The 15,919-nt window shown below is 39.8% G+C and overlaps 1 protein-coding gene across 1 annotated transcript; it reads left to right on the forward strand.

Moving 5' to 3' along the window:
* The first annotated feature begins 2,126 nt into the window (after positions 1 to 2,126).
* Positions 2,127 to 14,379, forward strand: Root (ciliary rootlet coiled-coil, rootletin). Its single transcript, XM_011501805.1, has 21 exons — positions 2,127 to 2,204; positions 2,518 to 2,745; positions 3,667 to 3,869; positions 4,322 to 4,832; positions 4,963 to 5,283; positions 5,657 to 6,685; positions 6,795 to 7,154; positions 7,437 to 7,629; positions 7,778 to 8,137; positions 8,225 to 8,410; positions 8,600 to 8,844; positions 9,094 to 9,511; positions 10,011 to 10,123; positions 10,209 to 10,385; positions 10,461 to 10,568; positions 10,678 to 10,857; positions 10,939 to 11,151; positions 12,242 to 12,556; positions 12,659 to 13,051; positions 13,973 to 14,034; positions 14,094 to 14,379. Exons 1-21 carry the CDS (start codon positions 2,154 to 2,156, stop codon positions 14,287 to 14,289), a joined length of 5,862 nt encoding a protein of 1,953 aa, XP_011500107.1. The 5' UTR covers positions 2,127 to 2,153; the 3' UTR covers positions 14,290 to 14,379.
* Positions 14,380 to 15,919: the final 1,540 nt, after the last annotated feature.

Below are 15,919 nucleotides of genomic sequence, written 5' to 3' on the forward strand. Positions count from 1 at the left end.
AGGGATTAATCAATGGAATGTCAAGTTATGTATTCTTCGTGAGACTGCATTAACGGCAAAGAGACGAGTGGAGAAGACGACGTAGAGTATAAATCGAGTGTAAAAAGGGCTGAAGGGGACTCGATACGAGCATCGGAGATCAGCTCCGGGAATGGGGAAGCGCGATTACAGATGAGAGATTTAGCCGACCTTAGGATCAATTAATCGCGAGCGGAGGTCTATATCTCGACTCATCTACGGGAGCGCGTGGGATTCAGGGCGTACGGGTTATATCCCGGGCTCGGCAAACTTGCCTGGGACGTCGAAAGCTCGGGCTGCGCTCCCGATCGATTGGTACCTTTCGGTACCAGGTGTGTCTACCCGTCGGCCGCAGAGTTACATCTCTTGTCTCCTTCCCCCGCATCTTATCCTGACTCCCGCGCTCTTTTCCGCTCTCTTTCATCCTCCAATAAGGCGACCGTGCGTGTTCCTATAGCAGCCGTCGGCATTACTTTTCCCCGAGATATCTCCAAGTAAGTCCGCCGAGCGGCTGCGATCTAATCGATGATTTTCCCTTCCGACGCCTCCCACCCTACCTCCCTCACCGACCAATTCGCTCGCTCATCACAACCACTCGAGACGATCTTTTTCGGCCGATCATTCGTTATGTTTCGTTGATGCCCTGGCGCATTCTAGCCCGTCGTTATCATAATCCGTGCGCCCCGACGCTTAAGGTTAATTAGAAATTAGCGCGGAGGCATTTGGTCTAAAATTTCGGTTAGTCGTTAAGGGCTTCGTGTACTTTCACGCTTGGGAAATGTTGTCAAATGCTCTTTTCATTGGGCCGTGAAATTTTTCGATATGCAAGGCTGATGATCGATAGATCGACATCAAACAATTGCCAAAGGTTTATCGTACAATCATCAATGTCTATGAATTAATCACGTTATAATGACATTGTCATATCATGATGAATAAAATTTTGCAATTAGTTGAATAAATTGTAATTATTAGTACGAATATGGCATGTTGGGCTAATTCGATGATTCGAATGGGATTTCAAATAGGACCGACGAATCCCCTTTGTCGATATTCCGAAGATACATTCTTCGAGTCGCGACGATTGACGACAAGTGACATTGACAGACTTGTTAATTAATTTTTAGCATTTTTATTCGATAATTTTTCCTCCTCAACATCATAATATCATTTCTACCATAATCTTACAACGATTATCCGAGCATTTAATCTCCGTCGAATGCGCTTCGTTCTCATGCAAGTCCGTCATATTTTACCAATGTCCTACTATTGCTCGAAATTCCATTATCTCCAATTATATTTATTACTCATCGGATATGATATCCAGCGGTAATAAAAGAGCATATTTCATATACCTACGTACGAGAAGGTTATTGCTTGGAAAAAGAATGGGTAGAGTCGAGCGATTTCGAAGGGGAGACATCGTAAACGCGCTTTTAATCACGCGATACACCGCCAGTCACGACTACCCCATCCTTCCTCGCATCTTCCTTTATTTATTATATACCTTTTTTTCTGTTTTTTTTTTTGTTTTTTTTTGTTGTTGTTGTTTGTTTTTTAATTACCTTTCATCATTTCCTTGCGTAAGTGACCGTTGTTATTCTTCTCAAATATACTGCTGCCTTTAACTTCACGTTCGTCAATACGTATTATCTGCGTATTGACATTTACGAAGATAATCAAAGTGACGGAAACTAAACACAAAAGTTAAAATACTTACTTTACTAGCATTTTTCGTAGCTTAAAAGCTTAAAAGAATATATAAAAAGTGGATTTTAATTTTTTTTGTTTGTTTGTTTGTTTGTTTGTTTGTTTGTTTTTATTTTTGATTTCATTTTGATTTTATTCTCTTTGTTGAAAGGATCCTTCTTTTTTTCTTCTTTTTATTTTTTTTTTTTTTTTGACAATGTTTTCTGGAATTTTTTAAGGAATTTTCATGAAATTATGCATTACACGTTTAAGATATTTGTATATTTTACTTATAAGAGTTGCATTAGCTGAATTAAAAATATACGATATTTTAAAGAATATTTTTTATATCGTAATGCTTGTATGCATATTATTGAATTAATCTTAAAAAAAAAATGTTGTCTTAGAAACAACCAAAGATCGCCTCGCTCACTTTAAGGGAACAAATGAATAGGCGCAGACCAGCAACCGCCAAAGGACCAGCAAAACCAAAGGAGGTATTTATAAATATAATATTGTTTAATTTACGTTAATGGAAAAGTATTAAATATTGTATTGGGCTGCCGTTAATTCGATTGTAGACTTTGTTTACAAATTGAAATGCTAGTGTACTTCGGTGACTCTTTCACCAGAAGTAACAAGTAACATTTACAGTAATTATTATTAAAAGAAAAGCTTGAAAAAAAAAAAAAAAAAAAAAAAAAAAAAAAAAAAAAAATTACACGTTAGAATATAAATAAAGTTGCGAATAAGAGCTCTTTATCGCGCTTGATCGTATTTCATTCAAATTATTGGATTGTTCAATTGCAGTTTTCAAGCAAAATTAAGACCAGTAAAATGGATACAAGTCGAAGGGACTCGGATGAAAATGGAGACGAGGAAGCGGACGAAAAGTTTAGTTCGGATACTTTAATGAAGCAAAATTATGAATTGCGTCATCGTTTGGAAGAAGAAGCAGCATGTTATAAACGACGACTAGACACTTATCGACAAGCACAGCAGCATCAAGCGGCACTCGTTTCCCGTTTGCAGGCCAAAGTAATATCTTCTCTCTCTCTCTCTCTCTCTCTCTCTCTCTCTCTCTCTCTCTTAATGATTTTTTTGCTCTTCTATTATTACTCATGACATGCAACCGAGCAGAATATAATACAAGAGTTTAGCAACGACAAATAAGTTTTTAAATAATTATACTGTAAGAAAATGTGCTCAGTGATGAAAAATAAAAATTGTTAGCTATTATTCGCAGGACTGCAATTTTATGACTTCAGGATTTTATAATAAAAATAAGAGATCGATTCGATATTTATCAAGCGTAATCCTATATTAATATACTAAATAATTTAATGATAATATATTTGCAATTATTTTAATTTTATTAATGATAATTTTTACACACACTCGCAGTAAGTATGTTGAATTTTTTTTTTTATCATATTTTTGCGTGAATAAATGTAAAAATTTGAAATAATATTCCTTCAATAATATTTTTTTATTACAAGCTAGGACTACACGCCATTTGAAAATATCATTATGAAAAATAACATTCAAGCAAGTAGGTAGATTTTAAAGGATTTATTTTGAGAATATTTATAGCTGTTTTTTTTTTTAAACATTTCTATTGAAATCGTACGAGTTAACTTTAAAAAAAAAAAAAAAAAGAACAATAGACGAATAATTAGTTTTTTTTTGTTTTGTTTTTTGAAATATTAACGGCTTTCTCGAAATAAATATTTTATAATTGAATCGAAGCAATTTAAGTTTAAAAAATGTTTCCTACTCTTGAATTGCAAAGGAATTATAATACGCGTTGTTTTTATTTTCATGATGTTAAATGTGTTAATTGCTTTACGTTCATAGAGCAAAAGAGCATTATATGCACACATATTCATAAAAATTTGTCAGACGCGTGCTATTTAATAGTTGTGTTTACCATACAAGTCGTATTGTTCTTCCATGCAGGTACTCCAATACAAACAAAGATGTTTGGAACTCGAAAATCAAATGGTCGAATCTCTCCCAGCCGACGAAGATCATCTTTTAACCAGTTCTCTTCCTAGCCAGCTAATATTACAAGCGGCGCAGAAAACTATGCGCGAAATGCGAGAAGAGCAAATAAGCGATCTAGATACCGCACTCAAGAAGCTTAACGAAGAAAGGAACAGGTATTTTATTTCATCGACATCTAATACTCGAATTGAATTTTATATTACTTCCATGTTAGCCAAGTCCAATTTACCTAATACTCGAGCACTATTGTTATTATATATATATACATATGCCTTATTTTTTGTATACTTTCGATTGAAATTAAAAATCTTGATCGTCTTTGAATACATTTATTTGCTAAAGTTAAATCATATCGAGTGACAATTAATAAAAATTCGATCCTAATATTATTTATAATAATGTTCTAATTAAAGAGACATGCAATACTTTTTACTCATTAAATAACGTGACATTGCGAATGACCGATGGGTTGATTCAAAAGCAGCATAAATTAAATTATAATTATCCAAAAGACGTGTACAGAATAAAGAATAATAAAGTGGCTTTTTCGCTTGGATGTATAAGTAAGGAACCTTCACGACCCTCTTTCGCCTGAACATTTGCGCAGATGCGAGAAGCTGCTCCAGTTGAACGTAAGTCTTAAGGAGCAGCTGGAGGAGTCGCATCAGTCGAACGAAGCTCTGACGAATGACCTGCAAAAGCTGAGCAGCGAGTGGGACTCGTTGCGCGAGGAGATGTCAGCCAAGGAAGAGGAGTGGAAGGAGGAAGAGATGGCCTTCAATGAGTACTATAGCTCCGAGCACAATCGGCTGCTGAATCTCTGGCGCGACGTCGTCTCGGTTAAGCGGCTCTTCTCCGAGATGAAGTTCGCTACTGAGCGCGACCTCACGAAGCTCCGCGGCGAGATGAACGGCGTAGCCAACGACACCCTCACCGCCTGCAGTAGCACGAGCTTCTTCCTTAAATTACAGGCGGCGTCGTCGATGCTTCCCTCCCAGCAGGCTAATCGCGTCCAGCCGATCAACGAGGCCGAGCTGCAGTCCATAAAGGAGGGCTTCGAGGCCGCCAAGGCTGACATCCGTAACAAGGAGCAGCGCATTCAGCAGCTCGCCCGAGAGGTTCGATATTCATATTCCGTAGGGCTTATTTATAGTCACGAGGCTACTGTCCCCTATACGCGAGTTCCTCTTACGCGAGTTCCTCTTACGCGAGTTCCTCTTACGCGAGACACGTCAAATTTGCCATTAGGTCCAGGCTTTGGAGGACAAGTGCGCCGAGGCCGAGAGCAGCGCGAGTCAGAGGCTACGCGTCCAGGAGGACATGGAGATCCTGCAGTCGGCTCTCCGCGACATCGCTCATGCCGTCATTCAGGATGCGGAGATGCGCGAGACAGATAGCGGCAATGGCCAGACGACACCCCACGTACATCTGTCCCCGAGTGCTACGATAATTCCGTGTGGCCTCAAGAGGTCGACGCGCAGCAACGCGATGCCAGCCTTCGCCGAGAGCACTATAAGCGCCGTCCAGGCATCTCTTCACAAGTATCAACTGACCATACACGAGCTCCAGGTGCCCCATCATTTCTACCTATTTCCAGCGTTTGGTTCATTAAGGCTTAATGCTGTTGCGCTTAAGATGCTCGCATGGTCGACACTTATTGCGACACGTATGATCCGCGTATCATTAAGCAGTATAAAGCAGTACAAAGTAATGCCAAATATAATGAAAGGCCTGATTATTTTTGCATTATCACGAGTTGCGAGACATGCTCGAGCTATATATATTTTCATTACAAAAAAAAAAAAAATAAAAAAAATAACAAAAAACAAAAAACAAATAAAAAAATAAATAAAAAAAAAATAAAAAAAAAAAAAAAAAAAAAAAAAATAAAAAAAAAAAAAGAACCCTAAAACTACAACGATACTTTGGGTGATGAGCGTAGGTGAAGCTGTCGACGAGCAAGGAGCAGCTGGGACTCTGTCGCAAACAGTCGGAAAATTTAGAGGAACGTGCAGTGCTGTCGGATGAGAAAAATGCAGAACTCATCGTTCAATTGGATAATTTGAGAGCGCAGATTTCGCAATTATCGCAAGAGAAAGACATGCTGCAGAAAGCTTTGGATAGTATTCGGAGTGAGAAAGTTAATTTAGATAAGAGTCGAGTAGAGTATGCCGGCGCGATAGAGAACTTGAGCGGGGAATATGACAGGATCGAGAAGCTTAACGGGAAGTTGGAGAAACTCTGTCGTAATCTTGAGGATGAGAAATCTTATTTGCAGAGCGAGTTGGACCGGCTGAATAGGGAGTCCGAGCTACAGGAAAGCAATTTACGAGCGGAGGAAGATCGTTCGAGTAAGCATCGAGAGGAAGTGTTGAGCTTACGCGAGGAACTGAGCAAAGCGTATTTGGCTAAAGACGTGCTCGAGCAGCAGAAACTCGAGTGTGAAAGGTATTTGGGCCAGGTGGAGAAGGGCAAGGGTGACTTGGAGATAGAGCTTGAGCGAATGCTCCTGGATAAATCGGATTTGCAAGAGATACTTGCGAAACAACAAGCGGTTGGCTCGGGGCACGAGCAAGACATCGCGAGGCTACAAGAGGAGTTGAAAAAAATTAACGACGAGAAGAGTCAGCTGTTGAGTCAGTGCGCCGATCAGCAGGCGGATCTCAGCTCGTTGAAGAAAGAAATTTTACAAGCCGAGCAAATAAGACTGGATCTCGAGTCCGAGAAAGTAACCATTCACGAGAAAATGAAGTTCCTAGAGATCGAAAAGGAGAAGGTGGAGATGGAGCTGTCACAGTTAGGCCGGGAGAGGGGAGATCTGAGTAATCAGCTGTCGATTTTGGCAAGGAAAAAGGAAACGCTTAATGAGGAGCTAATGAGGTTGAAACAGCGTTTCGAGCAAGCCGGTGACATGAATGCGAGAATCAATAGAAATCTGGAGGATCTCGTTAAGGACAACGAGGAGAAGCAGGTAAAGATAAGTTTGAATTTGACGAGATAACGTCGATTTTCGAATTTCATTATTCGTGTCCTAGGCGAATCGCGAATATTCATCATTATAGTATCTTAATATTGTTTAGGTTCTATTGGAAACCGGCGAGAAGGAAGTTCAAAGACTGCAGGAAGTCCTCGTGTCGATGCGCAGCGAGAAAGAGACACTCGAAGCTATCCTCTTCGATACACAAAGTAATTTGGAGACGATTCACGCGAAGAAAGTTCAATTGGAAGCGGAGAAGCAGGATTTATTGATAAAACAGGAAGGCTTGAAGAATCAAGCTCATCGCTTGGCACAAGAACTGGAAAATAGTGAAAAACATTCTCGAGACATCAAACAAAGTTTATCGCAATTTAGTGAAAAGCAGGAAGCCGAGTTTCAGTCCGTATTAACCAACATGAAGAAGCAGAACGACGATGCAATGAAAAAATTAAACGATGAAAAAGTATGATTTTTCCAAAAGCACACGTTATACCGTGTAATATAGCACTTTCTAATTGCGCAATAATTGTTAACGAATTTGCTCGCATATACGATAATGAATAACAAATTAAATTATTAAATTAACAAATGTTTATTTAAGTATCCGCAAATTTAAGTATCGATATGCATTAAAGTATACATAAGCAAATTTATTAGGAAGAAACGCGATTCTATTTGTCACTTTAGTATTATTACATTCGACGGAGTTTAACGTCTTATTAATTAAGTATTGTATTATCTTTAGGAAAACATAAAAATTACATTGGAGAAAAAATTGCAACAAAGTTTGTTTCAACTAGGAAATGAAAAAGACAATGAAATAAATCAATTGCAGCAAAGAATCGAGGAATTACAACATCATCTAGAAAGCTTATGTCAACAACACGAGGAAATTCTTTTGAGAGCTGAAAATGATAAACAACAAGCTTTGTTAATCGGTAAATTAATATCTATTTAATATTTCTACATGTATAATTTAGGGTTTTTTTTTTTTTTTTTTTTTTTTTTTTTTTTTTTTTTTTTTTTTTTTTTTTAAACAATAGAAAAACAATGTTTATAAATATGTGAATAAAATATTTCTTACAGCCCATCAAGATCAACAAGTTTTAATGGAAAAATTAGAAAACGTTTATCGAGAATTAGAAGGAGAGAAAGGATGTTTGGATAGAGCTCGAAGAGAGGCTGCAACTCACGCCGAGCAAGATCGTAACAGTTTGAATAAATTACGTGACGAATTGAATCGAATAAAAGGCAAATTAGATGAAACAAAGCTCAAAGGAGACGAAGATAAATTGAAGCTCGAATTAAAAATGGAGGAGGTCAGAAACGAAAGGGAAAATGCTTTAAAAGAAATTGAAGAGCTGCAGGTGCAACTTCACATGTCGGAGGATAAAGTAGACGAGCTTCACAATCAGCTTCAAGAAACTATTCGAAAACTTAAAGAAGGTAATTTTCCTCATCGTTATTACGATAATAATAATTATAGCGTTAATAATCAATTATAAATATTTGAAATACCGACGATACTTTTAGCCGACATTACGATTGAAAGTTCTCGAAAAGAACTTGTCGACCTACGCCGTCAATTGGCTGACTCAAATTATGAAAAGGACAAGTACAACTGCAGTAATAAAGAGTTGAGAGAGCGAATAAAGCAAGTGGAAGGGGATAAAAGGGAGCAGGCTCGCACATTAGAGGAAATATATCAAAAAATTTCCGGTAAATAAATGATAAACTAATGCAGTTTAACCAAAACTCGCGCAACATGAATTGTCGCACTTATTATCCATTAAATACAAGTGCCTAAAGGAAATTTGAGGAATAATGAGAAAGATGCACTTTCGGTTAAGGAAATCTCTAATCCATTTGTAAAATATGCCAAAAACATATGTTTATTGTCTAATTTAGGATTGGAGGACGGGAAAACTACGCTAGAAGCTGATCGAAATCGTCTGCAAAATAATCTACGCGAAACGGAGCGCGAATTATTGCAGCTCCAACAGCAATTCCGTTTAATACAAGAAGACTTGGAAAAATCCCATAACGTCAATTCGCAAGTGCAAAATACCGAGAAGGAGCTCCAAGCAAGACTAATTAACGAAATAGAAGAGCGCGAGCGAGCCCAATTACAATTGCATCAAGCGAAGAAACAAGTACTTGCAATTCATACAAATTATCCGACTGACCAAATAATTTACAAACATCCTTCTTAATTACAGGCCCCTCTCACTTCGTTAACTTTTACATTTTAAATGTATCCCGCGAAGTCCCTGACTATTTGCCATAAGATCGTACAGGTCAGCGTATACGACTCTGACAATGATTATTTATTTTTAACGGCAAATGTCAGGGGCTAAACGAACTGCAGGTACAAAGGAAAAATGCGTGTATTTGTCGGGCAGGTGGTGGAGCTCGAGAATCACTTGGAGTTGACGCGCCAAGAGCTCGGTAAGCTACGCTCGCGCACCGACGAGGAGGACGAGAGATCCCGGGGTCGGGAGCAGGAGTTGGTCGCGCGTCTCGAGGACGGACGCTGCCGGGAGAGGAAGCTCGAGGATCAGAAGCATAACCTGGAGGTCTGCCTGGCCGACGCGACTCAGCAGCTCCAGGAGCTGAAGGCACGCTTGGGTGGATCCGAGGGCCGCGTCCGCGCTCTCGACACTCAACTGTCGCAGATGGAGGCTCAGAAGAAGGAGATCGAGCAAAAGCTCAGCAGTGTCGTCCTCATCCTGAGGCGCATCGCCGGCATACAGTTGGACGGCAGCGTCAGCATGCCGTTTAAGCTCTCAAGCCCCATAAGGAGATACAGTCCCGTACGAAGTAAGAGCACTTTGCTCCTCCACACATTACGCGTTACGCTCCGCTTTCACTTTCTTGCCGCTGCCCAAATTTTTGAAAATTACTTTTATAATGACTAATACTTTATAGGAGTGGGCCGATAAACCGTTATCGTGCACTGATTATTTTTTATATCACAACAACAACAACAGCAACAACAACAACAATCCCCTCCCCCCTGCCCCTAATCCATTGTCGTTCAATTGCCTTACAACGTGGTCGATAATCTCAAAGAATAAGCTTACTACTTGGTACGATGTTCTTGAAGAATAATGTCATTTAAGATAAATTTACTGTTCGCACTCAAAGCGAAAGCTTTCATTAAATGAGTATATATGAATAAAAAAAAAAAATTTTTTTCTTTAACAACAAATCTAACGCGGCGAGATATTAAGCGAATCCCTTTAATAATATTAATCGTCAACATTACAAAAATTCACTTTACCCCCTATTCTGCTTATCGCGCACATCTTTATATTAGTGCAAGAGCATTCGGATGGAAATCGCGAAGTCATCTTGGATGTTGATCCAGAGGCCGTGCGGAGAGGCGTTAAAGCTCTGATGCAGCAAGTCGCACAAATCGAACGTGAACGGGTAAGGAATGAACGTTAAAGTTTGCGATAATTCAGCATCAATACGAGCGTACACTAATATGATAAATATTTCCGTACTCTTTTAGGATGATTATAGAACGGAGCTCGGCAGTATGAAAAATCAAATAATTGAGGCGCAAGAAAATCAGAATAAGATTGACATTAAGCTCAATAGCTTACAGGTTAATATAAGAAATTTGCAAGACGAGAAGAACGCCCTTGAATCGAAATTAATGCATAAACAAACTCTCTTACAAGGACAGGTAGATAATAATTACATAAAGCTCGATGATAATCGTTTGCGTGTACTTTAATGGCGTCTTTTATCATATTGGCAGACAGACAAGTTGCAAGATAAAACGGACGAAGCCGATCGGTTTAGAGAAAAAGTCATTTATCTTGAAATGGCGATTAGCAATGGTGCTGAAGAAAAAATTCAATACGAAGTACGTCCAGCTATTATCGTAGACAACACTTATTACATTAATTATTCATTATATTGATATAAATAATAATAACGATGTAATGTGCGGTTTAATGTTTAATTGGATTTAGGATAAGTTGGATAAGATGAGGCAGACGGTTAATAAGCTCGAGGGTGATAAGCGAATGATAAAGGAAGATTTGAGCAAATCTGAAAATCGAGCGACGCAAATGGAAGTGCATCGAATGTCCCTCGAAGGTGATTTACAGCGTTTGCAAATGATCATTCAGGAAAAAGAAGCCAGCATACAAGTATCATTGCATCTCATCTAATACACAGTCATTCAAAGACTCTTACATCCAGCGTTAATTAATGCATTACGTTTATTGCAGAAGCAGCAAGAGCGTTGTGATGTACAAGCGCGAACAATAACTAGTTTGGAAGAGCGATGCAGTTCCCTCAAGAGCACAGTCGAGCAGATGAATCATTCGCTTGAAAAAGCATCAATGACAGAAAGCGAAATGAAAGCTGAGATTAATCACATGCACAGAAGTCTTATAGAAGTTAACGCACATTCTCAAAACGATGCCGATAAAATAAGACAGGTTTTTTTATTTTTTTTATCTTTGTTTTGGTTTTTGTTTTTGTTTTTCTTTTTGTTCTCATTATGATTATTATACAGTTTCATATTCTGCACTACCAGATTTTTCATAATTTTCATCCATACTCGTATATGCAATTTCTAAATTTTCTTGGCTTCCTTCTTTTAACTTTACGCGCACGCGCACACGCAAGCACACCTATATACAATGAATAGAATTATCGGCAGTGTAAATAGTGTATAAAGTAGGCAAGAAACGATACAAGTTTGATGAAAAATTAAGCGAAACATCATGTCATTTTAATCGTTAGTAGCCGTGTTTATCGGATAAATGAATCATTTACTATTTTCAACGTAACTACGACGTTTTCTCTCGAGCATACATAAGCATTTATATACTTCGCATCTATTGGCAATTTTTTGCACAAAACCGTCGGTCCTCGAGTGAAGCGATCTATTTACATCCGCCGATCTATGCCGCGTATCTCAATATGAAAAAAAAAAAAAAAAAAAAAAAAAACCAAAAAAAAAAAAAAAAAAAAAAAAAAAAAAAACGACAACAAAAAATAATAATAATAACTAACAGAAAAAAAAAACTTACATATTAAAAGAAAGATTTAAAAATTTATGTTAATGTATTCCGTGTTTACAATTTAAATCTGTATGTATTATTATTATGCGGTAGGAAAAAAAAAGTTCCACAATGTCACGTTCTATTGCCCTCGGCCTCTGCTGCTACAACTTATTCTCATTTTTATTCCGCATCTCTTCCTCCACGAGCTTATGCAAAAAATAACCTGAAATTTCGAACGACTCGGAATGGAAAGAAAAAAAAAAGAAAAAAAGAAGAAGAAAAAAATAGTAAATCTTAAAACTGCACGGATGAAAATTTCAATCGATCCTCGACATTTTTATCATTTTATTTCACTATCCAGAAAGTGACGTTTCGGTTTTCATATTCAAAAATTTCATCAATCGGACGAATGATAACACGTGTCGCTACGCTGTTATCCAGCTAGTGATCGTGTCCTCGTAAACAATAATCCAATGATCTACTAATCGACCGACCGTCCCATCTCCTCGAATCCCCGCAGCTGCAGAAGCAGGTCTCGGGCCTGGACAGCGAGCGACGGGTCGCCTCAGAGCGGCTGGAGAACCTGCAGCAGAGCCTCAACGAGCTGCGTCACGCGAATCAGCTGCTGAGCGACCAAAACACGCGGCTACAGAACGATGTAGCCAACAGCGAGGTGCTGCGCTCGGGCCTCGAGGCCCAGCTGCGCTTGTCCAGCTGGCCCCGGGAATCCGGGAGTAGCGCTGGTAGGGAGGATGAGCAATTACTACGTCAGCTACAGGCGACGCAGCGCGAGCGTAGCGAGCTCAAGGGCAAGGTCGATGCGCTCAACGACAAGGTGAGGACGGGGATTGGAGGTGGTTGCGCGCCCGCGTCTCCGTCCCTGCAACGGCAATGAACGGTTCGACATTCACTCCCCCATGGGGCAATGTTCATTCAGGTGAAGTCCATGGAAAGTGAAAAGCGCAGCCTCGAGCGACAGCTATCGTCCGCCCGCTCCACTGGAATGCGCAGCAAGAGCTACGAGCGCCAGGAGAAGGCCCACGCCGAGCTACTGGGTTCCAGCTACGGCCCGGAGCAACTTGAGCAGGAGAACCGGGAACTGCGGCTGAAGATACGGAGACTGGAGTGCCTGATAGCGGACAGGGAGGGGGAAATAGCGAGACTAAAATCCCAAGTCGTCGTCCATTCGCACTCGGCCTCGGTCCTCGACCTGGCGCGCGAACGGGGCTCGGAGGTCGAGCGGTACCGGGCTGCGCAGCTCCAGGCGGAGAAGCTACTCGAGGCCAGGGAGCAGAGCCACCGGCAACAAGTCATACGTCTCGAGAGTCAGGTAAGGGCTTCATCTCCCAAATCTCTCTTCATTTCGCCTGTCATTCGAGACTTTCACAGTCTCTTGCCCGATCGATTCTCTTCGTCCGTTCCTCCGCTCGAGGGGAAACAGGGCGAGTTCTTAATTATTATCCCCATACATTAACGGACTGTGCGAATATCTTGCTGTCTCGGAATGTGCGAATCCATTCGCTAATTCATCCAGACGGCCGCATAAATATCACTTGAGATCGACGTCCAGTTTTTCTCGGCGCCTTGTCGAATGGAACGCCAAACTTTAAAATGAACGATCCCACTCCTCGAGTCTTAATGTCGGATTTGCCATTTAGCGGCACTTAAGATATTTAAGGTGCAGGATCATCGTGACACGTTACTAAGCTCGGCAACGTTCCTTTTTTACTTTTTATTAATTCGATCCGACAGAAATAGATCATTCGAGGAGGATAATATTTTTGGATAATGTTCTGCTGTCGACGCTAGAACGCGGTAAGCCGCGACACGATACATACGTCAATGTGCCCTTGATACTTTTAAAGCGCATTCGTGGTGACGGTTCATTAACAAAACAAAAACAAAAAAAAACAAAAACAAAAAAAAAACAAAAAAAAAATGGAAGAAAAAAGAAAAAAAAAGAAAGAAAGAGAAAAAATCGAAAGAAAAAAAAAACGTACGGGCTCCACCATCTACCTCTACATTGTAGTTTGCCATTATTATTAAATTCTCGTAATGAGCGTAGGCGCGCGGGATTCAATTAAACGTCATCGGGACTTTCGATCGATGCCTCGATACTTTACCAGAGACTTGCCAACCAATCCTAACACTCTCTACGTATTCGAAATGAAAGTGTGAAAAAATGATTGATAGTCGCTTGCGTGCCTCTCTCAAGCATAATTTCTCTCAAGCATCGTCTCTCCATTCCCAGATCCACTCGTTAAGGGAGCAGCTGAATCAGGAGATTAAGCGCCGCCAACTGTACGTTCTACGGTAAGTGTTTGGCTTTGTTGGTACGTTTCTCGTTCCCGTTTGACCATCTGTGCTTGCAGGAGTTCACGGACAGGCCGGGAAATGCAGCAGATCCGGCGAGCTTTGGGCGATTCGTTGCGCACCGTATGCCAGGAGCCGTCGGTCGACGCGGTCCTGCTCGAGCACGAAGCCCGCAAGCTCGACTGCACCGTCAATACGAGCACGAGCTTACCGGCTTCCCTGGCCCTGCCCTCGCCCTCGCCCACTTCCAAGTGAGCAAGTAGACGCCCGTGAGACGAGCCGCACCCACTAGTCCACCAGTTCAGCATTTCGGCCGCTAACTATTAACGCTGCTTTTCAACGTCTTTTTTTCTTCTTCTTTTATTCTTTTTCATATTTTATTTGTTATTTTTTCTTTTCCTCTTTTACTTTTAATTTTCTTTTAGCTAGGAAGGCTTTGGGACCTCGCACGCACCTTCGGCTACGTCGAGCCAAAGACACTCGGAGAGAGGCGCTGATTTTAATCGAGCTCTTCTCTCCTACACTAATAGCTTTTAAGCTTAATAATAGCTTCTAAGCATCGATGTATATCATTTCAGTCGGTTATGTTAATTCGAGATTACTGAACGAAGTAAGCGATGATCGGCTTTAACGGGAGATGCCGTAAGGAAGATATTATCGCTGGGACGGTGGATAATGCTTTCTTTGGTCTCGGTACCGAGACCCAAGTGAATCAGACCCGAGCATCGGACATCCAGAGCAGAGACAAATAGATAATAATGATAGCCCGATGATAAAGAGTAGTGATTAAAGTCTCGGGGTAGAGAGCTTGCATGGCTAAAGGAGAAAATAATGTATGTCCGCGTTGCACTTATGCCGCTAGTCACCGTATTTACGGAATTAAATCATTCGAATTTAATGAGAAAAATTGTCATAGCTCCTACGAATTCTACGAACTGTATTTATTCGAGGAAGTAATTATCATTTAAAAGACAAACCAAAATAAAGCAACAACAACGAAAAAAAAGAGGAAAAGAAATTATTTATCATAACGAATAGCTGCTAATGATGTTAATAATTTGTGCGTAACAGGTATAGTCTGTAGTTTCGAGCTTTTCAGTATTTCATCGATTAATTAATTAATATTTTAAATTTTTAAATGAAGAGTCAAATAATTATTATTATCATTGTTCGGATATTTCTCTTCCAGTTTTATTTCGTTCAAATAAAAGTGCCACGACATTGCTATTTCATTTCAATTATTTTTAATAGCGTTGTGAATTGTGTTGTCTCGTCGATCATAATGGTAATGAAAATAAAGTTTTCCGTAAAAGTTCGACTTGCATGCAACTGGACGTACATTTTCGTCGCGCACGCAACAATTAATCGCTGAGAATTATGAGAGAAGCTCGGCTACGGCTAGTGCCTATGCATTTTGCGAGAAAGGATTGTGTCAATTCTCTCTTTATAGAGAATATCTAGACATTCAGTCCAGCCGATTGGCGAATGAGAATAAACTGTTTGCGCCATCCGTCTTACGGATCGTAATAAGCTCATAACGATGATCTCATATTATTTCCGCTTCATATTGTTCACCAATGTTATTTCGAATCAGTATTATGCACGTTAATTATTGCCCGTACGTATTACCGATGTTATTAATTGTTTGAATTAGTTTTTGTTTATAAATATGTATATGTATTGTACGTGTATCGTCTTTTTCTTTTTCTTTTCCCTTTTTTTTTATGTGAAATTTTATTCGTTCTTCAAGAGTTCCTGGGGAGGGTAACGGCTACTACAACTTTTCCCGATAGTCTCCACATTATTACGAATTCCATAATGAGTGTGTATTATTGTTTCGTTAATAGACAAACGACGCAGTTGATTTATTAATGCGATTAAAAGC

This window comes from Ceratosolen solmsi, unplaced genomic scaffold (genome assembly GCF_000503995.2).
Source record: "Ceratosolen solmsi marchali unplaced genomic scaffold, CerSol_1.0 scaffold23, whole genome shotgun sequence".
Lineage (NCBI taxonomy): Eukaryota > Metazoa > Arthropoda > Insecta > Hymenoptera > Agaonidae > Ceratosolen > Ceratosolen solmsi.

Bases quoted from the DNA above. Each gene is read 5' to 3' on its own strand.
- Root (XM_011501805.1), top strand. From the start codon at position 2,154: ATGAATAGGCGCAGACCAGCAACCGCCAAAGGACCAGCAAAACCAAAG. The intron at 3,870-4,321 runs GTATTTTATTTC...ACATTTGCGCAG, and splicing joins CTTAACGAAGAAAGGAACAG to ATGCGAGAAGCTGCTCCAGT. The intron at 10,858-10,938 runs GTATCATTGCAT...CGTTTATTGCAG, and splicing joins AAAAAGAAGCCAGCATACAA to AAGCAGCAAGAGCGTTGTGA.